This window comes from Lynx canadensis, chromosome B1 (assembly GCF_007474595.2).
Source record: "Lynx canadensis isolate LIC74 chromosome B1, mLynCan4.pri.v2, whole genome shotgun sequence".
NCBI classification, from domain to species: domain Eukaryota; kingdom Metazoa; phylum Chordata; class Mammalia; order Carnivora; family Felidae; genus Lynx; species Lynx canadensis.
The window spans coordinates 116,961,650-116,988,779 of record NC_044306.2 but is presented as its reverse complement, the minus strand read 5'-3'; the positions used below and the strand labels follow the sequence as shown (position 1 = coordinate 116,988,779).

General features: G+C 35.3%; 2 protein-coding genes across 4 annotated transcripts in view; one reads left to right on the top strand and one right to left on the bottom strand.

The window, feature by feature from the left end:
* Positions 1–27,130, bottom strand: part of TBCK (TBC1 domain containing kinase) — a 231,502-nt gene that overhangs the window by 199,679 nt on the left and 4,693 nt on the right. For all 3 annotated transcript variants that reach the window (XM_030313307.2, XM_030313304.1, XM_032592924.1), the window contains exons 2-3: positions 25,454–25,674; positions 8,854–8,926 (exon numbers count right to left, since the gene is read on the bottom strand). In XM_030313307.2, coding sequence (XP_030169167.1) covers positions 8,854–8,926; positions 25,454–25,646 — 266 coding nt within the window. In that variant the 5' untranslated portion in view covers positions 25,647–25,674. The remainder of the gene's footprint in view (positions 1–8,853; positions 8,927–25,453; positions 25,675–27,130) is intronic.
* The window catches only part of AIMP1 (aminoacyl tRNA synthetase complex interacting multifunctional protein 1), a 66,205-nt gene continuing 58,164 nt past the window's right edge, over positions 19,090–27,130 (top strand). Inside the window, exon 1 of the mRNA XM_030313312.1 lies at positions 19,090–19,102. The gene's annotated coding sequence lies outside the window, so the exon portion shown is untranslated. The remainder of the gene's footprint in view (positions 19,103–27,130) is intronic.

Sequence of the window (27,130 nt, the reverse complement as noted above, 5' to 3'; positions counted from 1 at the left end):
TTTGACCATTTGAGGCCCTGAACCACTCAAGTTTGTCTAGATAGTTTATACAAACAATATGATTTATATGGAACACCTGCTTTCCTTCTGGAGGTCGAGAGCATCAGTAACTGCAGTCAATCACACAAGTACTATGTGCCTTTGTGACCAAACCCTAATTATCCTCCACTTCTAGACTCAGACAAGCTTCTCTAATGGGCAACACGTGGCACATGTCACAATTTTTTGCTAGAAGAATTAAGTACATGCTCTACAACTCTTCCAGGAGAGGACTCTGGAAAGCTTGTGGCTGCTTTCCTCCATTCTTTGCCCCTTTATTTTTCCTTTACTGACATTGTTTTGTCTCCTTTTGCTGTAATGAAGTGAGTATAATGTAACCACTGAGTATATGACTTCTGAGTCCTGTGAGTGCTTCCAGTGAGTCACTGAAGCTGGGGGTGGTCTTGGTGACCCTGACACACCACAGTTCCCACCATCTCAGCCGCAATGACTAATATAAAAAAGAACACCATATAACACTTCCTAGAAGACTAAAAAATTTTCTCCAATATTTTCCCAATAACCAAACTGAAGTAGGCAGAATTTTAATATGGTTGCCAAGATCCCTGCTCCTTGACTTATACCCTGCATGATCCCCAGGGCTACGAATATGATGGATTTTACGCCCATGATCAAGCTGTGATATGGCACAATTGACTTTAAGAAAGGGAAAAAGGGAAATTATCTGGTTGAGCCTCACCTTATCACATGAGTCTTGAAATCTGGATGTAGAGGTTAGAGACAGAGGAACTAAGAAAGATTCCAGGCATGAGTGGGATATGGTTAGGGAGATTCTCCATTTTTGGTTTCAGAGATGGAGACGGCCATATGACCAGGAGTGCAAATGCCTTCCAGAGGCTGAGAGCAGCCCTTGGTTGATAGTAATCAAGAAAATAGAAACATCAGTCCTACCATGGGAAGGAACTGGATTCTGCCAACACCCTAAAATGAGTTTAGAAGTAGATTCTTCCCCAGAACTGCGAGGAAGGAAATGAACAATTTGTGTACTCATTCTATTTTTAAAAAAAAAATATTTCCAAGAAAATAATTTTAAAAATCACCAAGATAACGTTTGAATCAGACTCACCAAAACTCATTTGTGTGGGAAAGAAAATTATGGCACATGATTAAAAGAAAGATAATAGGAAAATATAATTCAAACTGCATGACTAAACAAAAACATAGATCATTAAATTGTTCATTTACAACAATTTAACTATATGGAAACTCTTATGCTAACAATTTTAGAGGCAGAAAAATAAAAAAAAAATACAGTATAGACGTCAAAAAATATATGGTTAGTTAGGGAAGGCAAATCATAGCTTGCTTAATTCTATAATTGTAGGCAAACAACTATAAGCTAAAAGGGAAAAGGCACCTTACAACTGGAGAGATACAATGTGATAAAGAAATTTGGAGTAGGGAAATAAAATATTTGCTTTGGTTCAGTGGTATGGCATATAGAGAGAAGTAAGTAACTTAAAGAAGTGCTATACATTGTGCCAAAGATTGGAGATACACTTTTGGACAAAAAGACACCTCAGTCTTCATGTTGTATTTCATTTCTCTGGCCCTCCATCTCCTCAACTATATTATCAGTAACAATAAAAACTGCTTGCATAATTTAGACACTATTTGGAAATAATATAGAGAGTTTGATTGAAGTCAGATCCTATGCCTACAAAACACTCCCCCCGCCACACACAAAAATGGAGAGCCACCAAATGTCTCTAAGCAGGGAATTAATATTAAAAATATTAATATGGCAGCAGACAATACTAATGGAGTATATTAAAGACTAATGCAGGAAGACCAGTTAGGAGAATGTTGTAATGCAATAATCAAGCAGTTTGTTAATGAGGCCTGAACTAAAGAATGTAAAAAACAGTAGAGATGTGAGAAACACCACCAAGGTTATATTAATGATACTTGATGGCTAACAGGATTTAGGGTACAAGAGAGGAAGAAGCACAGGATAGCTGCAAGATTCCCAGCGTGAGTGAAGAGCATCTTTTGGTATTATTTCCTATCCTTACACAAAACAAGTACAATAGAAAAAAAATATACACCAGTTATATAAATCCCTAAGTTATTTGACTACATGGTAATAATTTCAAATGCATTTTGAAACTAGGGACCTTGAAGGGAAGGAAAAAAAAAAAGTATGAGAGCCTTAACTTCCACTATCAGGTTATTTTTTTCTAAAATAAGACAATATACTATCCATTTCTGAAGACTATGACCTGTGCTCATTATCCATCATGGACTGCACTCTAGAACGTGTCCAAAATTCTTTGGGGTATCTAATTCAGTGAGTAGGCAACCTTTTAATAGGGGCAAATAAAACTTACTCATCCGAGTAAGTCAGATCATGTTTTCCATCAAACTAGTGAACAGCTGCAGACATTGCCTGCTTCCCATCAAAGTCTCCATGTATAACCATGTATAACCTCTGCTATGCTGATGGTTCTCTGGTAAATTTTCAAAACCATAACCCTAAAAACATATGACAAACATTTTATTAAAGAAACATGCTTGCACTACTCACCCCGCCTTCACTTGCAAATTTAAGGACAATGCAGAAACTTTGCTCCAAGTGCCAAAACTCTGCTGAATATCTCTGAACTATACTCGCTGACACTGTTACAGATGAAGCAAAAGTACATGCCCTGAAGAACATGAACACAAAAGGGAAATACTTTCCAAATAGCAGCTAGACTTAAAAGGCAAACCATTTCCTCATGCTTGCTTTAATAGGAATGATGAAGGTATGTCTCTCTTTTTAACATTCTTGGAAAATATTTCAGAAAGGAGTTGAGATTTAAATTTCCCCACTTTTCAGTATCTTGAATCTGGCTTCAGGGTAGCAATTAAATAGATTCACAGGCACCAAATATGAGATGACTTCAAACAAACATTCCAAATGCTGTACTTTGTTTCTTGAAACCTACTGGTTATAGGAGTTTAATTGAATTCCATGCCTTTATGTTTCCAACAAATAATTTTTATCATTTAACTGAAACTGGAGAGAAATATTGGCAGATTGAACCCTGGCACAAGTAACATATAAAAGCCACTGAGAAGAGAGAAGCATTCTCCAAAAATTAATTCCTCATATTCAAGCTCGAATAAACTATACAGAAAATGGTGAGTTTTCTCTTTCAAACCAGATCAGCAAACTATCTGTACAAATAACATTAATTTATAAGAGACTGACTTGACAACACCTCCAGGTCATAGCGCAAAATTATTATTTTCTGTTTGGATAACACAAATTCTCAAAAGAGTTTTAGGGCCATTAAGAATGATAAAAAAAAAAAAAAAAAAAAAAAAGATGCTTGGTTTTCCAGTGGGATCTGAGGCCTTAAAATAGGCTTAAGTTATAATATACTTATTTTTTCTTTTCTTTTCTTCTCTTTTTAAAAAGTATTTTGGTGTTTTGTGTTATTTTATTTTTAAAGTTTATTTATTTTGAGAGAGAGACAGTGAGTATGAGCAGCGGAGGGGCAAAGAGAGACAAAGAATCCCAAGCAGGCTCCGCACTGTCAGCACAGACCTGATGTGGGGCTTGATCTCATGAACCCTGAGATCATGACCTGAGCTGAAATCAAGAGTTGGACACTTAACCAACTGAGCCACCCAGGTGCCACTGTTTTTTTTATTTTAGAGAGAGGGAGTGAGAGAGTGTGTGCGTGAGCAGGGGAGAGAGGCAGAGAGGAGAAGAGAGAGAATCTTAAGGAAGCTCTGCGCTGAGCACAGAGCCTGAAGCTGGGCTAGATCCCATGTCCCTGGGATCATGACCTGAGCTGGAATCAAGAATTGGACACTCATCCTAGTGAGCCACCCAGGTGTCCCAAGTTATAATATATTTGTAATATGAATTACTACTATAATGTTTTAGTATAATATCACTTAGTTCAATGATATTAAATGTGTTATGAAAAAAGTGAGTCAACTGACATAAGGCATGTCTCTAAGTTTCTAGTTTTCATTCCCCTATCCCCCATTTCACCAATTTTACAAAAGAGTTAAATTTTTCTTCAAAATATAAACCTAGTAAGATATATGCCTTGGATGATGTTTAAGTTTAGACAATGACCTACAAATAACTACCAGACAACTGGCAGCTCACAGTTCTGCAACAGTTAGAGACAGATGGACAAGTAAAAATCCTGGGTCTCAAATTGCAAGCCCATCTAAATAGATTTCCTGTTTACTTTGCATCAGCCTTTCTTACAGGTGCAGGGTGCTTACTTTTGGCAGTAGGGGAAATTTATATGATTTATAAGCCATAAGGACATCTTCTCACTTTCCATAAACAGGTTACAGAATTAATTAAAATTGCAATACAGCAACTCTGCACATGAAATCTGCTGTTATTGGAGACTAATGTAATCCAAATATGTGGAAAGTCAAATAGTTTTCAACAAAGCTAATTTAGATGGATGGATCAGATAACAACTTGGAACTGAACCTGAAAGAATCATGTCTACTCAAAGGCAGTAAGTGCTGAATGTTTTACTCCAAAATGAATGAGGAAAATACTGAATTTTAGTCTGTTACCAGAATGATTAGAACATAGTACTTTAGTTACAAAACTGTTTAAATATATCTTACTTGAAGAAATTGCAAAGATCCATAAAAACTACTATATATTCTACTTTACATAAGTGAAAATGACTATTAGAAATGTAAATGAGGGGCGCCTGGGTGGCTCAGTTGGTTAAGTGTCCAACTTCAGCTCAGGTCATGATCTCGCAGTTGGTGAGCTTGTGAGTTCAAGCCTGGCATCCGGCTCTGTGCTGATTCTGTGTCTCCCTCTCTCTCTCTGCCCCTTTCCTGCTCGCGCTCTGTCTCTCTCTCAAAAATAAATAAACACATTGGGGTGCCTGGGTGGCGTAGTTGGTTAAGCGTCCGACTTCAGCCAGGTCACGATCTCGCGGTCCGGGAGTTCGAGCCCCGCGTCAGGCTCTGGGCTGATGGCTCAGAGCCTGGAGCCTGTTTCCGATTCTGTGTCTCCCTCTCTCTCTGCCCCTCCCCCGTTCATGCTCTGTCTCTCTCTGTCCCAAAAATAAATAAACATTGAAAAAAAAATTAAAAAAAATAAACATAAAAAAAATGTAAATGGTATGAAAGACAACATGAAATCTGCATAAATGCTATTCATGTTTATCTACTCAAAGAATATGCCTCTCTCTGTAACATTTTATCCTCATGAAGACATACAAAGGCATTGAAGAAAGGTGGCTTCTTTACACTTTTGTACTGTTAAAACTCCTAGTGTTCAGTGCTATCAGCTTTGTCTCTAAAACAATGATAAAAGCTGATGAGTATAGAAAAGTAAAACTTTCCACAAGTTAATGGATTTAATCTTATTGGCAAAGCAATATCAATTATATCTTTTTACAGTACAATTGAAAGTAAAAAAAAGAAAAAAAACAGTGAAAGGACAGAGCAGGAGGTAAAATGAAATTTATCTAAGGCACCAGCTTCTCTTTTCTGTCTTAGACTTTTTAGTAAGTAAAGGAATAACAAGTAGGAACAGAGAAAGAAAATTCAATATCAGAAGGAACAGTCTACAGTTACTACTACCCTGATGACCAGAGAATTAATCTAGTTGTAGCTTACAGGGTCCTCCAGAATGACTGGGAGCATAAGCCCATGGATAACATCAATTTTCAGAATGTAGATCAATTATGATCTTAATAACTTTCTTCATGTCCATGAAGACCTTGGTCCACCTTTAGTACTTTGATTCCCTTAATACTCTACCTTCTCTTCATGGTATAAACTCTTCCTTTTTTCTGTCTCATGTAGCCTAAATGAATACTGAATAATTTTAAGAAATTAATTTTTAAGTTATTTTTCAGTTAATGTTAATGTTGGTTTAGTATTTCCCTCCTGTTTTTTTTTTTAATTACATGTATGATCTCTAAGACTTCTATGACAGCCAGCTTCTAAGAAGATGCCCAAGGATCGATCCTTGATGTTTAAGATTCATATTCTTATGTAGTCCCCTCCCATACTGAATAGAATGGCTGACTTCTGTATTCAATTGACTATTTCAGAAATGATGGTGTGTGGTTCCTGAGGCTAGGTCATAAAAGGAATAGAAACTTAGAGAAGTCAACCCCATACTGTAAGGATAGACAAACACCAGTGGAAAGGCCCTCAAAATAAAGAAGAATTAAAGTCTACTGTCAACAACTGGCACCAAATGAGTGAGTTATCTTAGAAACAGATCATCTAGCCTGTCAACCTTTCAGATGATTATAGCTCCAGTTTATATATGGACTGCAACCAACCTCATGAGATACTGAGTTAAAACCATCTAGCTAATTCATTCCTGAATTCTTGACCCTGAGAAATTATATGAAAGGATAAAAGTTTATTGTTTTTAAACCACTAAGTGTTGAGGTACTGGTTAAGCAGCAACAACTAATTCACACTATTTCTTCTTATAGAAACAAAGAAATACAAACAGGTATGCCATTGGATCAAGCACCTTCATTAACAACATAATATTGTTGCTATATAAGGGATTTAGAATTCAAGCCAAGTAAATAATGGAACAAGTTTTTTTTTTTTTTTTTTTTTTTTTTTTTTTTTTTTATAAATGAGGCATAATTTACATAGTTGAGATGCACACATCTGAAGTGTATATTTCAGTGAACTTTAAGTTTTGCAAGAAAATGCACCACATAAGTAATACCTTGATCAAGATGTAAAAAATTTCCATTACTCCAGATAGTTTCCTTGTCAAGGCTATTTTGAATCAGTTCCTACATTGTCCCTTCTCCCAACCAGAGTTGAATACTGTTTTTATATCTATCACCATAAGTTCTGATCATTCTAGAACTGGCTTCTTTTGCTCAGCATATTTTTAAGGCTCATCATGTTGTATGTAGCAATAGTTCATTCCTTTTTATTTTTGATTAAAATAACATGATTCATTCTTCCATTGATGGACACTTCAGTTCTTCCCAGTCAGGGGCTACTATGAATAATGTTTCTGGGAACATTGTTGTGCAGATATTTTAGTGAATATGTATTTCTCCTTTCTCTTGGTTAAATACCAAAGCAGGGCTAGGATTAGAGTGAGGTAAATGAGGTACCTTAAGTTAAGAAGGTCCTCTACCAAGGAGTGGAATTGCTGAATCATAAAACTTTTGTTTCTATAACAATTTGCCTTTTAAAATATAGCACTGAAATTTTACACTTAGATTTGTCATGAAATCTACCATTTAAATAAAGGGCATTGGTAGGTTATTATATTAGCATAAGAAAAAATAAATATACTTCCAAAGGCAGTAGATCAATATATTACTATCAAACTTAATACATATTAAATAAAATATAAAGTTAAGAATAATTTGCCCTAGAATGATCCCTAGATCAACTAAAACTCCTTGTTTTATCGATAAGAAATATGATTAAAAGAATTGTCCAAGGCTGCCCAGCTAGTTAGTGGCTTTTTCATCATACATAATGCATTGTACATCATTATACGAAGTTAACCCAGGCTCAGTTATATATTTCCTAGCTAAAGACATGGCTACAATTAGTTTTAATCTTTATACAAATTTAACCCAAGCAGATTTAAAATAAAGTGTTGTTTTGTTTGTTTTTTTTTTTCATAAAAATGTGACTACAATTTGTTTTCAATTTTGATGTCAACTAGTTTTCACAGAGAATACCTTTTAACATCAGTGGCTATAAATTAAAGGATAAGTTTAAACTGGCAAACAGAGTAAGATGTTCTTAAAAACACAAAATCAAAGACTATGACATGTAAAAATCATAATTATAAAAACATATTCATTAAATAAGGCTAAGCTACTTCTAAATATATACAAAAGTCACTTTTAGTACCTATGGTCAGATTAGACTCTTCCAAAGAAGTAAGGCAATGGTATACTTGTTATGTGCATTCTTTCATTCTAGAGAACACTTAAAATCAAATCATTTAAAGGATCAAGGAAAGTATTTTATTCAATTTACTTGTTATACTTTTATTAAATAACTACCATCTAGCAAGATACACATTTTTTTCCTCCCTTGAAAAAAATTTGTTTCATTTAGGATATAGCAGTGATTTAAAAGTATTAATCAAGAATAAGAATATTTCTTCAAAAGAGGATGGATAATTACAATCCTACAAAGACTTACGGCAAACATTTTTCATTGGCTTAGTACAACTTTAAAGTAATATTTCCCATGATTTTAAGATAATTTCAGAAAAATGTGTGAAGAAATTCATTTAGTAGTATATTTGTAATAATATATATACCAAGAAATATACATTTCTTGCCAGAAGTGTCTGAGACAGAAAGTAACTACTGAACCACTGAATTAATGTAATTTAACCTATATCATTAGATTCCGCCCAAGCTATGATTATTCTCTCTCCATTCAACATGGTCTTTCCTTAACACAACTTACTATGTCCCTAGGAATACCAGTTAGAAGTTACCAAGTACTACTCATAGGAAAATACTCTTAATCTCACCTACAGAAATGCTTAGTACTGAAAACATTTCAAATTTTCATATATATCTTTTTTAGGAATTTTTTTGCTAAGTACTCTGGAGAATGCCTAGCTCATAAAAACTGGACACTGGACAATGTCAACATTGAATTTTTGTGAGGCCTGTGAATTAAATTTCCTAAAATAAAATTTGCACCTGGATTTTATCATTAAACAAGTAACAAAAGAAATAAAAACTCTGCAGTTTCTAGTTAAAATGCCTTTTTTTTTTTTTTTTTTTTGCCAATTTCTGCTGTTCATTTCATTGTCCTGATATAACACGGTACCTCATGGGTTTCCTCTCTCGAAGCAAGTCTTCTAGACTCCGTTCACAGTGTTCAGCTACCACCACCAGTCTCTCTGAGTAAAACAAAGTAAATCCACTTTGTATTTGATTTACAAAATGTTTAATAACAAAATAATATAGCCCATTAAAAATATTAACTTAACAGTGTTAATAGTATTTCAAGAGTTTTTCAAACTCTATATTAACCACATAGTTACCAAGTATATAAAAGAGAATAAATATGCAATAAAACATCACATTAAATAACAATTTCATGTCATCTTGTATTTTTGTCTAGAGTTTCTCCCATGCGCATCAGCAAAAACAGATGGAAAGTTTTACTTTTGGAAGAAAGAAGTGACCCTTCTTCTGACACAGACTAGGAAAAGGAAAATCTTGGATGAAGATATAAAGAAATTTTGAAGTGAAAGGGAAATTGGGAGCTAGGGACAAATTGTCTTGGCAGTCTGGTTCAAACACAAGGTTTTGAAACTGAGTTTAGAAACTTGAGAAAAGCAGAAATGTTCTGAATCATGACTATGAAGAAAGAACAGAAAATTGATGTGGGATTATTTGTAACATCATGGGGCCTGCTAAGATTAAGTAATAATATAAAATTTTGGTGGGCACAATCAATATTATGATGTAATTTTTATTTTCCAACAGATTAAGAATACGATAGCACAGTTCTGAGGGTCAATATATATATATTTTTTTCATCACTTATCCCTAATGACTAACACATTGTCTGACACTTTTTTTTTTTAAATGAATGAATGTAAGAGGAGTGAGAGAAAAGTACAACTGGTTTTACAAGTGGTTGGGAACTTCTAAAGTTATTTCAGGAGAGATCAAGGGTTTAAAAGAAATTGGGGTTCTGTGACTATCTATGCAAAATGGGTTAGGTAAGGAAGAAAGTTAACACAAAATATAGATGGCAGACTAGGATGAAACAAAGAAGTAAGAACACAAACAGATTGAGAATAGTGACCACTGCAAAGAGGTTTGATGAAAATGAAAAGTAATTAAGGTAGAAAAAATGAAATAGCAGATGGGAAAGGAGAATTTCAGAACAGGAGATCTAGCATGAGGAACAACTCTCAGTAACAACCGGTTCAAAATATGGGCTTGCGTGTGGGAGTAGAGATGAAGGACAATGGTATACAGGCAGTCATGCGAGGTATGAGGGCAGTATATCACAGGGGTCAAGTTTCAGAAGCTGAAGCTGTTGGAAGTGGTGGCATTATACAGAATGATCAGAAACAGAAAAACTACAAATGCTCTATATGAAAGCCATCACTGTCAGATAAAAGACTCCAAGTGATCTAAATAGGGACTTACAGAAAATTAAATTTAAAAGAACATTTAATGAGGGGGAGAAAAGGAAAAAGAGAATGAAAAAGGAAAACAGTTCAGTCAAAAAAGTAAGCAAAGTTGAACCTGAAGCAATTTAGTACAACTATGAAATTCTAAGAGGAAAAAACAAATAATACTATCAGAAAAACCAAATGGGAAGCTGCTGCATTCCTTTGCTTTCATCTGACAACATTTTGTCATTTTTCCTAACACCTACCCAGCTGCCTGTCCTCAGTCTCCTCTGTACAGTGGCACCTGTTCTACCCTAACTGAAATGCTTCCAGTTCCTCCACCTTTGATTCTGGATCTTCATACTATGTTTTCTCATTTACTCCCAGGGCTAAAAAATTGGCAAGTTTTATTTCAAGTCCAGAACTCCTTTCTGCATTGCAGACTTTTATAGATAATTTCTCACTTTAACACAAAAGTCACCTCAAACTTGACAGAACTCAAATTGAGCTTATCCTTTGCTTCCTAAGTCTCTTCCCTTGAGTGCTATCAGAAAACTAGTAACACCATCCTGCCTGCTGCTTCGGCTAGAAACTTAGGAGTAATCTCCCTTTCTCAAATCCAAACAAAAAGCCCTGCTATTTCTATCTCCCAAATATTTCCAGGGTCCATGGTTTGCTCCATCCACCACAATGTGGGTCCAAGCCAGCATCCTCTCATTCGATCATTGCAATAATCTCTTAATTGATCTCACGTTAATTCTTCTTACCCTCCATCATATTTTCATACTAAAGTCTAAGTGATAAAATAATAATAAATCTGAATATATAACTCCCTCTCTACCTTCATCTTTTGTTACTTTGGCTCATCAACTTCCAGTTGTGCTGGCCTTCTCGCCCCCATCTTGAAGTACTAGCCTGAAATGATCTTCCCCATTTCTTCTCCCAGCTAACTCCTATCAAGAAACATAGTGGTTAAGAGCACAAACTCATCTGTTTAAGCTCAAATCCCAGGCTTACTACTCATTGGCTCTGTGACCTTGGAGAAATTTGCTACTCTCTCTCTGTGCCACAGTTACGTCTTCTATAAAATGAGGAAAAAAAACAGCACCTACCTCATAGAGTTGTTAGGTTGAAATAAGTTAATACATAATAAGGGTCAAGAATAGTGCCTGGCACATAGCAATCACTATCTAAATGCTAGCTATTATTATTATTATTATTATTATTATTATTTGTTGCTTAGTTAAATGTGACTTCCTTAAGGAACACTTTTCTGGTGCCCCCAGATCAATTTGCTCCTCCTATAATATAATCAATTCTACACTGTACTTTAGTAGCACTTATTTCAACTCTAAGAATCTGTATACATTTTCATTGTCTTTGTCCTCCACTAGATAATATGCTTCATGATGGCAGGAATGTTGGTCTTGTCCAAAATGTATCATCAGTGTCTAAAACTGGTACCTCAAGGGGTGCCTGGGTGGCTCGGTTGGTTAAGCATCTGACTTCGGCTTAGGTCATGATCTCACTGCTCGTGAGTTTGAGCTCCGTGTTCAGCTCTGTGTCAGGCTGTGTGCTGACAGCCTGGAGGATGGAGCCTGTTTCAGATTTGGTGTCTCCCTCTCTCTCTGCCCCTCCCCTGCTCACACTCTGTCTCTCTCTCCTTCAAAAATAAATAAACATAAAAAAAATAAAAAACTTGCATGGCACCTCAAACATGCAAGTATCTAATACAAAACTATTTGTTAAATAAATTAACTTCAGCAAAGGCATGATGTAGCCATTAGAAATGAGTAAGAGTCTTATATGATACTCATTATCTAAATAGAGATCTGTCCTGTGTGGAAAATTATATGCCTTTGTTGTAAACTAGGCATAATAATGTCTCAATAGTGCTGATTTCAAATATAAAACAAAAACAACAGAATTTATTAAAACATGCATGTTCCATTAATTTATAATTTTAAGTTGGCTATCCATAAGTCTCCATATCCATGAGATATTTCCAAAGTGTTGGCACTAGATTAAAATTTGTCTGGCTTAAAATAATTTAGAAAAAAAAATTGCTGGGCTTCTTCTGGAAACTCCTTCAAAATATCATAAACCAGAGTTGCCAAAGCTTCAGGATTCTATGGAACTTTAAACCATTACTTTAATACAGCAAAGACATAATCCTTGGCAGAATATCAAAGTTTCTCCCAGAGGTAATGGAATATACACCAAAACAATGTTTCCAATATGAACCAGTTTTTTCAAGAAATCATTAGAGAGTCTTCATCCTGAAACTCTGGACCACTGTTTGAAAATAACTTCTGTTTGTTATAAAAACAATATAGTTTCACAGAATAAAATATGACAAAAATATCTGGGAATAGTAATGTGCCAAATATAAGTCAGCAATGTAGTGGCATTATTTATAAAAAACAAATGTGACACTAAGATGAACTTTAAAGAGCAAAACATACAAGAACTGTGAAATAATCTTTCTTCTAACAAATATTTGATGAATGCCAAGTATCACTGCAGTGTAACTACAGCCTGAACTGTATGTTTCCAGTCAATGCTAAGAAACTGAAAAGAGTACAATATTCAGCAAGAAAGATAATGAAGGAGTTGAATCAGAAGAGACTAAAAGAAATATCTAAATAAATTTTTTTTTTACTTAAGAGGAAAAAAGGTAAATTGTGAGTATGTTAGTATGAAAGGTTATCAGAATATAGTTACTACATCATTCTTTTGTGATTCACAGTAAAAACTGAGACTAGCTCATCACTTTTTAAATATAATATCTAAATAAATATTTATGTGACAAAACTGATGAATAAAATTCTGTGTTTAAAACCCAGTATTGTTACAAGGTCATTGTGATGATCAGTTTTATGAGTCAACATGACTAAGCTATAGTTTTCAGTTATCCAAACATTAATCTAGGTGTTACTGTAAAAGTATATTGTTATAAATGATCAAGATCTATAATCACTTCACTTTAAATACGGAAGATTATCCTGGATAATCTGGGTGATTCTAATTCAATCAGTTGTAAAGGCCTTAAGAGCAGGATTGAGGCTTTTCTGAAAACAAATTCTGCTCATGGACTGCAGCTTCAGCTCTTGTCCAAGAGCTCAGCTTGTCCTTCTTGATAGCCTGCCCTATGATTGGATTTCAAACTACTCAATCCTCACAGTCACATAAGCCAGTTCCTAGCAATTAATCTCTTAAAATGAATATTCTGTGGGTTCTAGTTCTCTCATGGAACTCTGAACGGGTAGAGACACTTAGGTTGAAATGTATATTCAGCTAAAAATATGGAACAAATTATCTTAGAGGTCCTTAACAATTCTATTATTCTCTACCTGAATTTCAACTCTTAGTTAAAATAATTTTGTTTTTTATTTCATTAGCAATCACCAAAAGATTTCTGGGCAAATTAATACCAAATAAAATGATTACCATTACCATTTATAATCCTCACTCTGTTTCTAAACCCTGTTGAAATTTCAAGTTCAAAAGAAAAAGATTAAATTTGTTAACTTAAATTTTTTCATGGTTTTTGGTTTTTTTGTCTTTTAAAGATACTTTGCTCAACTTTTCTATTAATAAATCAAGTTCTCAAATTCTAATAAAATGTCCATGATTTTTGAGATTCAATACCTCATCTTGAGTTAGCAAGAAACTAACATCATCTCGAATCAGTTTTGAATGATCTATACAAAACAGTGAAAGCCTGACTTGTGAGCTAACCCACCATGTGAAAACGTAATGTTACAAAAACAGACCACATGTCACACGTAACTCCAAGTATGAATGGGAAGGTGGGAGGATTAACCATAAAAAGATGTGAGATAGCTGCAAAGCAAGAACAAAATAAAAGGGGGAAAGAGAACCAAAATCAAAATTCTTTGAGGAGACAGTTAAGTGGAGTCCAAACCAAAATCATGTGGTGTTACATCAAGAAGTATGTGTTGTACACCAAGGAGATTGCTGAATGGAACCTTTTCAAATTTTTCAAACTAAATGTAACTGAAATCATAGGAATGCTTTGGAACAAACAGACCTTTATACAATACTTACTTTAATTTAGTTATTTACTCTTTATGCATACAATTTTTCAGGACAACGGACATTGCCAATATAAACAAGATAATGAAATTCCCTAACTTTTTGACAATCACTGATATTTTTGTTCCAGGCAGTCAAACTTAAAACATACGACTACTTTACATATCCAAGACCTATGTTACCCTAGAAAAGGCACTGCTGAGATAGGAGCAGGGCAAGCAGGGTAAGCATAGTAACCAGAAATATGGTGGATGGGCCTAAGGCAACTGCCCAGATTGTTGAGCTAGCTTCAGTAGTGACAAAGTCTAACAGTGCTAAAGAGATCAGTTTCTATTTGACACTGATAACCAAAAATTAAGGTCTTGTGCAAAGTAAGCAATAGTGTTCCCCAGAGGGGTTATATCATAAGGTTTTCCCAAGTTCAGTGTTTACAGGGGCTCATTTAGGTAAAGGGAAGAAAACAAAGAGTGTAAGAAATATCTAAGATTATTGAGTCAATTATCCTGAGTAAAGAAAGTCTAGGGAGAACTGGATAGAACCAAGACTCCAATCATACGAAGTGATGCTCCAAACAGGCTTCTGGACATAGTGGAAAGAAGTAAAAGGCACTTTAGGATACAAGAATGAAGAAGTCCTAAGAACTAGATAGCAAGAGTTTGGGAAGACAAGCATACTTCAAAATTGCAGATGAAAAACAGCAACATTAATTATGGTCACCAGTCATGAATGATAATGAGAATCTACTATATTGCCAAGCTTTGCTTGGAGTAGTTTTGAAACTGGATCAATGTTAACAATTGGAAATTCTTTAGAATTTTTAATTAGATTGGTAGTGGTGGGAACAAGTGTTTGAGGCACTGAGGGATTGATAATATCTATCAGCTCTTTGGTGATATAAAAAGCCCCAAATAATTCCTATAATTTTTAAACATATGGTTAATGCCATCGAAGCCATTCATCAAATAAAAACTTTAGCAAAAAAAAAAAATTTTTTTAAACAATAACAAACTTGCCAAAAGTTCCTTTCTAGACTTTTGGCAAATGGCTAGCGCTATCTATAAGGTGTACTATAGGTATAGTTACCACTCCTCTTCATGATTATATTTAAGCCAATTACAAAAAGCACCCCTCCTTTCAGAATGAACTAGAGAATCAGATTTCAGTTCCTCCTTATTGCATCAGCCAGAAGGTTTTGTGCAAAACTCTATACAGTGGCTCTGAATGTGCGTGTCTAGATTGGCAAATAATGTGATAGGGCACACCTATCACAGGTCAAATCAACTTTGGAGGCTGCTGCCTACATTAGAACTTCTCCAGATTGTCTTTAAATAAACAAGAAAAATTCTCTCCATGTAGTCAATACTTTGCACAAGTGCTTTTAAATCCTTTCTTTACATTATGATTCCTTTTTGAGATCAGATTAAAACTATGGACTCATTAACCAGAAAATGCTTGTACATACGTGTACACACACACAAACTGAGTGTTAAATTTAATTTAGTTAGATGTTCACTCACAGAAAAATTGGGACAAGAATTTACAGAGGTTTCTGCTTAGAGATTAACACAAAAAAAGAACAATAAAGCAAATTTAGCTAGGTATATCGAGAATACTGGCCATTACAACATAACATAGGATATCTCATATCCCCATACCAAAGAAGATTCTATACTAGTGTCTTCATATATCACCTGAACATACAATATATTGCATGAAAATTATAAAGTTCGCAATTGATCATTTTTCCAGATTTAAGTAAAAATTTAGAAATTATTTTGTTTGAAGCAGTTAAATTTTCATCTTTGCCTTGACCTACAAGAAGTCTACCAAAAAATTTATAGTTAATGTGAAGAAACTATGTATTAATATTACTAATTTAATATCTTACTCTTTGTTTCCTTTCTCCCCATCTTGATTATATATTTTCTTTCATGAGCAAACTGTACATATGATATGTATGTGTATATATATGTATATATCATATATATGTACGCATATAGTATATATGTATGTATATGTATATGCATACATACTATATATACTATGTATATACATATATACATGTATATACATATAATATACAACATATAACATGAAATATAGTATATAAAACATATAATATAATACATATATACACGTGTAATATAATATATATATATATATATATATATAACACTATATGTATATATACATAATGCTGTATGTCAATTTTCTGGGAAAAAGATTATAATAAATTAAGAAATGTAAATTCCTTTAAAAATAAGAATGATTAATGAAGAACACTGATATTGGGGTGCTGGGATGGCTCAGTTGGTTAAGTGTCTGACTTGGGCTCAGGTCATGATCTCATGGTTTGTGAATTCAAACCCTGCATCGGGCTCTGGATTAACAGTGCGGAGCCTGCTTAGGATTATCTGTCTCTCCCCCTCTCTCTCTACCTCTCCTGCACTTGCATTCTCTCTAAATAAATAAATAAACTTAAAAAAATGATATTAAGATTTGCTTTCTTAGGAATATGACAACAATAAAAGGCCAGAGCATCTCTTGAAAATCTGTTAATCCTTTTAGGCCAGTGGTACCATTAGAACAAATGAAAGTAAATAAAAGTTCAAACACAAAAGCTACTCCTCTGCGTTCCAAAGTCCCCTATCCCACCTAAACTCTACATATAGGAGTTTGATAAATATCTACATTCTTCAATGTAGAATTCAACATTCTTTCCTTTGTACTCCCATGGGATGGCACATTGTACATCATCTGTTATAACAACTATTACTATATTATAATCAAGTTTGTATTTTTCTCCTCTACTACTTCTAGACCTTGAGAACTGGGATCCTATGTTAGTCATCTTCATATATCTGGCACCTAGCATAAGGAGGGCCATAGTATTAGAAGAGACCATTAAAAATATTATAACACCAATAGACTGATGTTATGTATGCCAAAGCATAAGGTAAGAAATGTCAGAGTAGAAAGAAAGACTGGTTCCAAAATATATCTTCAATTCATCAGCATCTTAATAACTCTGCTTCAATTCTAGCTATCGGCTCTTCCCTCCAAATTTGCTTCCTGTGGAAAGAAATCCTTATAGCATTAATACAGACCCACCTACATTCTCTCTTGAAAGGTTAGGCCAAAGCTGGTAAATATTTACTAATATTTGCTGAATAGATCAATCAAAGGCAAGGCCAGCTTGCATAATAAAGAAAGTCCCAACAGAACAATGTTTAACATGTCTGTGCACATGTGTGTATGTGTATATATTCAAGTATATACTTGAATATAAAAAAATCACAAATTTTCATCATCGGCAAGACAATTAACTCTCTTTTACCACTTTCCTTCCCATATCTCTTTTTTTTTCAAAATTTTTCAATGTTTATTTTATTTTTGAGAGAGAAAGAGAGACAGAGCATGAGCAGGGGAGGGGCAGAGAGAGAGGGAGACACAGAATCTGAAGCAGGCTCCAGGCTCTGAACTATCAACACAGAGCTGGATGTGGGGCTCAAACTCACAAACCATGAGATCATGACCTGAACCGAAGTCAGAAGCTTAACTGACTGAGCCACCCAGGTGCCCCCGCATGTCTCTTATCAGACCACTAGACATATCTAAATATTCAAGACACTAGGTATGTAATAGAGCTCCAAAGTATTTAAGGTATTGAATAGCTTTGATTGTAGAAGTGCCAATATTTGCATTAATGTACACTTATTTCAACTTTAAAAATCTTTTGAGGGGCGCCTGGGTGGCGCAGTCGGTTAAGCGTCCGACTTCAGCCAGGTCACGATCTCGCGGTCCGTGAGTTCGAGCCCTGCGTCAGGCTCTGGGCTGATGGCTCAGAGCCTGGAGCCTGTTTCCGATTCTGTGTCTCCCTCTCTCTCTGCCCCTCCCCCGTTCATGCTCTGTCCCTCTCTGTCCCAAACAATAAAATAAATAAACGTTGAAAAAAAAAAAAAATCTTTTGAAATATGATAAAATGTATTAGTATTCTACCTTTTACTTACTAATTGTATGACCTTAGATTAGTTACTTAATTGCTCTGTATCTCAATATCCTTATCTGTACAATGAGAATAGTTAATAGTTCCTATCTCATGGTAATATTATGAGGATTAAATCAAAATATGTAAAGCACTTAGAATACTGCCTAATACACAATGCTCAAAAAATATTAACTATTAATATTACTTATTATAAAAACATTTTCTAATCAAAGTCTATAAAATGTAAATGTTTTCAAAGTAAATACTTTTTAAAAGCCATACCCAGACTACTTGGAAATATTATTTAGCCTATTTGTCACAAAACAAGGAAAATGTTGTTTGCATTTTTTGAGGGTCATTAATATTAGGTTGAAACACATGAAAATGCCATTTTTATAGGAAAATAATTTAAATATCAGCAAATGTATAGGGCTAACTTTTACAAAGTGTTTTGTTAGAAAAATTAAATGCATTTCACTGAAATGCACTTAAAATAATTATAAGAAATAAAACATCTGCATGCAATTAAGTTTCCAAATATAGTTTTTAAATAGTTAAAATATTACCATCATAAATATCTAGAATTGAATAGATTACTATTTGTGTCCTCCCTCCCCTAGAATTAAGACCTAATAATCCCCAGTGCAATGGTGTTTGGGGGTGGGACCTTTGTAAGATAATTAGGTACTGAGAGCTCTGTCCTCATGAGTGGGATTAGTGCTTTTATAAAAGAGACCTTAGAGAACTTCCTGGATTTTTCCACTATGTAAAAAATGCTGTCATGAGGAAGTGGGCCTCACTAAACATGGAATCTGCTGGTTCCTTGATCTTGGACATCCCAGCCTCTAGAACTAGGAGAAATAAATATTTGTTATTCATTCAGTTTTTGATGTTTTGTTATAGCAGTCCAAATGGACTAAGATATGGGATGCAAAAGAATCTGACTCTGAATCTGATACCAGAATCTGACTGAAAAGGCAATAAATATCTTCCTAGTGAAACACTAACTTTTTAACCAATAGGGTTCAACTTTTCTACTTTGGTTTTCTAAATGGAATTTTATATGAAAAGACTAAACTCCAGCAGCAAGGGAAAAAAAAAATCCTTAACCTACAAGGGAAGACAGATCAGGTTTGTAGCAGAACTATCCACAGAAACTTGGCAGACCAGAAATGAGTGGCAGGATACATTCAATGTGCTGAATCAGAAAAAATATGCAGCCAAGAATTCTTTATCCAGCAAGGCTGTCATTCAAAATAGGAGAGATAAACAGTTTCCCAGACAAAAATTAAATAAGTTTGTGACCACTAAACCAGCCCTGCAAGAAATTTTAAAGGGGACTCTATGAGGGGGAAAAAGATGAAAATAAAAAAAAAAATTAAAAAAAAATAAATAAATACCAAAAGCAACAAAGATTAGAAAGGACAAGAGAAGGCCACCAGAAACTCCAACTCTACAAGCAACATAATGGCAATAAATTCTTATCCTTTAGTACTCACTCTAAATGTCAATGGACTCAATGCTCCAGTCAAAAGACATAGGGTAACAGAATGGATAAGAAAACAAGATCCATCTATATGCTATTTACAAGAGACCCACTTTAGACCTAAAGACACCTTCAGTCTGAAAGGGGATGTAGAACCATCTATCATGCGAATGGTCAACAAAAGAAAGCCAGAGTAGCCATACTTATATCAGACAATCTAGTCTTTAAGATATTAAAGACTGTATCAAGAGATGCAGAAGGGCATTATATCATAATCAAGGGGTCTACAGACTAAGAGGACCTAACAATTATAAACATTTATGTGCCAAATGTGGCAGCACCCAAATATATAAATCAATTAATCACAAACATAAAGAAGCTAATTGATAGTAACACCATAATAGTAGGAGACTTCAACACCCCACTCACAACAATGGACAAATCACCTAATCAAACAATCAACAAGGAAAAAATGGCTTTAAATGATACACTGGACCAGATGGACTTAACAGATATATTCAGAACATTTCATCATAAAGCAGCAGAATATACTTTCTTCTCCAGTGCACATGGAATGTTCTCCAGAATAGACCATATACTGGGACACAAATCAGCCCTAAGTAAGTACAAAATGATTAAGATCATACCGTACATATTTTCAGACAACAACGCTATGAAACTCGAAATCAACCACAAGAAAAAATCTGGAAAGTTAACAAATACTTGGACACTGAAGAACATCCTACTAAAGAATGAATAGGCTAACCAAGCAGTTAAAGATGAAATTAAAAAGTATATGGAAGTCAATGAAAATGATAACACCACAACCCAAAACCTCTGGGATGCAGCAAAGGTGGTCATAAGAGGAAAGTATATAGCAATCCAGGCCTTCCAAAGAAGGAAGAAAGATCTCAGATACACAACCTAACCTTACACCTTAGAGAGTTGGAAAAAGAACAGCAAATAAAACCCAAAACTAGCAGAAGACAGGAAATAATAAAGATTAGAGCAGAAATTAATGCTATCGAAACCAAAAAAACAGTAGAACAGATCAATGAAACCAGAATCTGGTTCTTTGAGAGAATTAACAAAATTGATAAACCACTAGCCAGTTTGATCAAAAAGAAAAAGGAAAGCACCCAAATAAATAAAATCAAGAATGAAAGAGGAGAGATCATAACCAACACAGCAGAAATAAAAACAATAATAAGAGAATATTGGGGCGCGTGGGTGGCTCAGTCAGTTGAGCATTCGACTTCGGCTCAGGTCATGATCTCACAGCTTATGAGTTCGAGCCCTGCATCAGGCTCTGTGCTGACAGCTTGGAGCCTGCAGCCTGCTTCAGATTCTGTGCCTCCCTCTCTCTCTGCCCCAAGCCACTCGCATTCTGTCTCTGTCTCTCTCAAAAATAAATAAACATAAAAAAAAGTTTAAATAAAGAGAGTATTATGAGCAATTACACACCAATAAAATGGGAAATCTGGAAGAAATGGACAAATTCCTACAAACATATACACTACCAAAACTGAAACAGGAAAAATAGAAAATTTGAACAGACACATAACCAGTAAAGAAATTGATGGGGCACCTGGGTGGCGCAGTCGGTTAAGCGTCCGACTTCAGCCAGGTCACGATCTCACGGTCTGTGAGTTCGAGCCCCGCGTCAGGCTCTGGGCTGATGGCTGGGAGCCTGGAGCCTGTTTCCGATTCTGTGTCTGCCTCTCTCTCTGCCCCTCCCCCGTTCGTGCTCTGTCTCTGTCTGTCCCAAAAATAAATAAAAACGTTGAAAAAAAAAATTTAAAAAAAAAAAATAAAAAAAAAAAAGAAATTGAATTAGTAATCAAAATCTCCCAGAAAACAAGAGTCCAGGGTCACATGGCTTTCCAGGGGAATTCTACATTTAAGGAAGAGTTAACATCTATTCTCTTGAAGCTATTCCAAAAAATAGAAACAGAAGGAAAACTTCCAAACTCATTCTATGAAGCCAGCCTTACCTTGATTCCAAAACCAGACAGAGACCCCACTAAAAAGGAGAACTATAGACCAATTTCCCTGATGAACATGGATGCAAAAATCCTCAACAAGATACTATCCAACCAGATCCAACAATACATTAAAAAAATTATTCACCACGACCAAGTGGGATTTATACTGGGGAGGCAGGGCTGGTTCAATATCTGCACAATTAACGTCATTCATCACACCAATAAAAGAAAGAACAAGAACCATCTGATCCTTTCAATAGATGCAGAGAAAGCATTAGACAAAATACAGCATCCTTTCTTGATAAAAACTCTCAAGAAAGTAGGGATAGAAGGAGCATACCTCGAGATCATAAAAGCCATATATGAACGATCCAATGCTAATATCATCCTCAATGGGGAAAAACTGAGAGCTTTCCCCCTAAGGTCAGGAACAAGACAGGGATGTCTATTCTCACCACTGTTATTCAACATAGTATTGGAAGTCTTAGCCTCAGCAATCAGACAACACAAATAAATGGCACTCAAATCATCCAGAAGGAGGTGAAACTTTCACTCTTTGTAGATGACATGATACTCTATATGGAAAACCCTAAAGATTCCACCAAAAAACTGCTAGAACTGATTCATGAATTCAGCAAAGTTGCAGGATATAAAATCAATGCACAGAAATTGGTTGCATTCCTATACACCAACAATGAAGCAACAGAAAGAGAAACCAAGGAATCGGTCCCATTTATAGTTGCACCAAAAACCACAAAGTACCTAGGAATAAATCTAACCAAAGAGGTGAAAAATCTATACACTGAAAACTATAGAAAGCTTATGAAAGAAATTGAAGAAGACACAAAAATGGAAAAAGATTCCATACTCCTGGATAGGAAGAACAAATATTGTTAAAATGCCGATACTACCCAAAACAATCTACATATTCAATGCAACCCCTATCAAAATAACGCCAGCATTCTTCACAGAGCTAGAACAAATGATCCCAAAATTTTTATGGAACCAGAAAAGACCCTGAATAGCCAAAGCAATCTTGAAAAAGAAAACCAAAGCTGGAGGCATCACAATCCCAGACTTCAAGCTATACTACAAAGCTGTAATCATCAAGACAGTATGGTACTGGCACAAGAACAGACCAATGGAACAGAATAGAGAAGCTAGAAATGGACCCACAAATGTATGGCCAACTAATCTTTGACAAAGCAGGAAACAATATCCAATGGAATAAAGACAGTCTCTTCAGCAAGTGGTGCTGGGAAAACTGGACAGCGACATGCAGAAGAATGAACCTGGACCACTTTCTTACACCACACACAAAAATAAACTCAAAATGGATGAAAGAACTAAGTGTAAGCCAGGAAGCCATCAAAATCCTCGAGGAGAAAGCAGGCAAAAACTTCTTTGATCTTGGCTGCAGCAACTTCTTACTCAACACATCTCCTGAGGCAAGGGAAACAAAAGCAAAAATGAACTACTGGGACCTCATCAAAAAAAAAAAAAAAAAAAAAACGTTCTGCGCAGCAAAGGAAACAATCAGCAAAACTAAAAGGCAAACGACAGAATGGGAGAAGATATTTGCAAATGATATATGAGATAAAGGGTTAGTATCCAAAATCTATAAAGAACTTATCAAACTCAACACCCAAAAAACAAATAATCCAGTTAAGAAATGGGCAAAAGACATGAACAGACACTTCTCCAAAGAAGACATCCAGATAGCCAAACGACACATGAAAAAATGCTCAACATCACTCATCATCAGGGAAATACAAATCAAAACCACAATGAGATACCACCTTACCCCTGTCAGAATGGCTAACATTAACAACTCAGGCAACAACAGATTTTGGCAAGGATGCCAAGAAAGAGGATCTCTTTTTCATTGTTGGTGGGAACACAGCCACTCTGGAAAACAGTATGGAGTTTCCTCAAAAAACTAAAAATAGAACTACCCTACAACCCAGCAATTGCACTACTAGGCATTTATCCACAGGATACAGGTGTGCTGTTTCGAAGGGATACATGCACCCCCCATGTTTATAGCAGCACTAGCAACAATAGCCAAATTATGGAAAGAGCACAAATGTCCATCGATGGATGAATGGATAAAGAACATGTGGTATATATATGTATATACACACACACACACACACACACACACACACACAATGGAGGATTACTTGGCAATCAAAAAGAATGAAATCTTGCCATTTGCAACTACATGGATGGAACTGGAGAGTATTATGCTAAGTGAAATTAGTCAGTCAGAGAAAGACAAATATCCTATGACTTCACTCATATGAGGACTTTAAGAGACAAAACAGATGAACATAAGGGAAGGGAAACAAAAATAATATAAAACAGGCAGGGGGACAAAGCATAAGAGACTCATAAATAAGGAGAACAAACTGAGGGTTGCTGGAGGGGGTGTGGGGCGGGGATGGGCTAAATGGGTAAAAGACATTAAGGAATCTACTCCTGAAATCATTGTTGCACTATATGCTAACTAACTTGGATGTAAATTAAAAAAAATAGAATTGAAAAAAAAAAAAAAAAAAGAAAGGGAACAATGATGAGGGGTTAGGTGGCATTAATAACAGGGGGTGTCTGCCCGGTGAACCTATGGGCCTCATCAGGGATCTGTCCACTGGCGGAATGACAGTCTTCCCGGCCTTAAGGAAGAAGAGAGGCTTCAGCATGGACAGGGAAGCATTTGGACATCATGGACTATACAATAATTTCTTTGAATCTTGACTATGTTGGGGGATGAGGACACGTTCTCTGAGGCTGGCCCTCCTCCAAACTACCAGCTCCTGTTTATGTTCCCCCACCACAACATGGCTCAGAAGAGACTCAGAAATATTTGGTGTGCTACGAGGAACCTCTGTTTCCGGAATGAGGCTCTTTTTATTTAGTTGCCCAATGCTGAGAACATTTTTCCTTTGATAAAAGCAGCAACGAGGAAAAGTCAGCTTATTCATTAATCGCTCTCTTACCTATTAAGTGTCTCAGCTTATGCAATACCTTCTTATTACTACACAGCAACCACATAAGAAGGCAATAAACACTTCTTCTGAACTCATAAAAAAAAAGAGAAAGAAAGAAAAGAATAAATTCCAAAAGAAAAAAATAGTGACTGTTTTCATTTGAAGACAGCCCAAATAACTACTTTCAATCATAAAATACATTTAAATAGACACTTCTCAAATTTCTGGTATGAGAGCTTTCATTTCCTTTTTACAGAATTGAAGAAATATGCTTAAGATAGGTGGTTTCTCTGAAAGAGAAAATTAAAAATCCTGATTCTCAGATCTGAAAAATACGAATCTCTCAAATGTAGTCATTCATTAATTTACTCACTCAGCACTTACTGAATGCCTTCTATGTACCAGGTGCAGTACTGTCTCTCTGAGGTTAGGGGCAAAAGTCATTTAGTCCTTATCTTCAAGAACTGAGACTCCTCAAAAGAGACAAATTAAATAGAAAATGATAATAAAATCTGATAAAAGATATAAAAGAAATTAGGAAAGGGATTAAGTTCAGATTGCAGAGAATAATATAACCCAGGAAAGAAAATAGCAGAGTATAAAAACAGGGACCTGTCAGGTGCCAGGGCAATCAGGAAAACTCAAAAGACTCAGTTTGGCTGGACTGAAGGTGAGGGCATGAACATACCCACATATACTTACTATTGTATGCGCTCACCATATACTTGTAACCTAATCAAGGTAACAGAGTACGGAATACAAAAACAGAAGAAAAGAACAACTTACCATGCTTTCCCCTAGAAATATCCACATACTGGCAAAGTCTGGGATGAGTGATGGTCTTAAGGATTTGAAATCGCCCCAAAATTTTGATGGAATTTGGTGTAAGAGGAAGCCCATTACTTCCACAAACATCATGTGGTAGAGCTGAGGCAAAGAAGGTAAAGGCACCCATTTCAGCATCCTTCAGGGGAAACATTTCAGAAGCCTAGATCTTCTAAGATAATCTGGAAAAGGAGAGAATTTTATGACAGATCAACCAAAAATTAAGCCAGTGTTTTCTCACCTTAAATATGATTAATAATATATAACTTGGAGGAAAATGCCAATCAGAACACTTCACAGTAAAAAGAATCAAAGTAAAAAAATTCCAAGATAATATCTACGAGGAAAAACCACCCAATCATAAATTTAGATTGTAGCTCTAAATCATAATCAAAGATTTTCAATGGCATAAAAAGGCAAAAAATAGAACATTCCCTCCTCATGATGTCTGACAGTGTTAAGAGGAAGTCTGTTATTGCATATTCACATTAATAAGGATCTTCTGTTTACCTAAAGCTTGAACAACCCATAGACCATCAAGAATTTTTCCTTCTTGCAAAGTAAGTAAAGTCAGAAAAGATGAAATAGGTATTCCAACCATTACCTTTAAATTATCAAGGACTCTATTAATAGTAAAAATTAAACTAGATAACAGAAGCCTCTATGTTACTTAACTAATAAGTTTTGGTTTTGTGCTTGGTAATTTCCACGTGATCTGTTTTAATTTATTCCCTCAACAATCTTCACAGATGTTATTGCCTCCAGTTTAAAGATAGATGTTTCGTGTATATATCTAGGGCAATCCTATTGGCATGGTCTCCAAAACAAATAGTGCCCCAGAGTTATGTAACAAAGCAACCTGGAAATTAAGAAACCTGCTCAAAATCAATCTGAATCACATTAGGGCAATCACAATGAAAAAGGTCACTGAACAAAAAGATCTTTCACCCAGGTGTCTCACTACAAAGACATTCCATTGGTCCAGCACTGCATTCTTCCTTTCTCAGCTTTCACAATCAAAATGTTGGAATTCTAAATCAAAGTAATAGACCACTTTTTATGTCTGTGCAGAAACCTCATTAAAAACATTAAAAGGAAATACTTTTAAATGTATAAATTCATAATAAGGAAGAAAACAGAAAAGGGCCATGACCTAATGAAAGATTCCAAAAACCCCCAGTAAAGCATTTGGCATATGAAGTATTGTTTTAAGAAGAAAAAGAAAGAAACTATAAAGTATATTGCAGTCAAGACCTCTGTTGGGCCTCTTCAGATTCAGAAACTTGAGATCACAAAAGCAGAAACAATGGGGAACAGAAGTCAGAAGAGGATTTGAAATGAGAATGATAACTTAAAGGGCTGAAGAATAAAAGAATTAACTTTGTCACTGGCCCCCCATTACTAGTTAGTTATTTATTCTTAAAGGAAAAGAGGTAAGTTTCTTTCCTAGAAATAAACCAACTTTGTGAGAATTATAATAAATAGCTAGTATGGGCATGGTGACAAAGGCAAACTGCTCTTAATTCTGGAATTTGTAGGGCCCCAGTTAAGATATAACCATCTACCCAGCCATCCTAAAACACAGAATAGCAGTCAACAAGCCTGTCCATATACACAAAGCTCTTAGACAGACTTCCT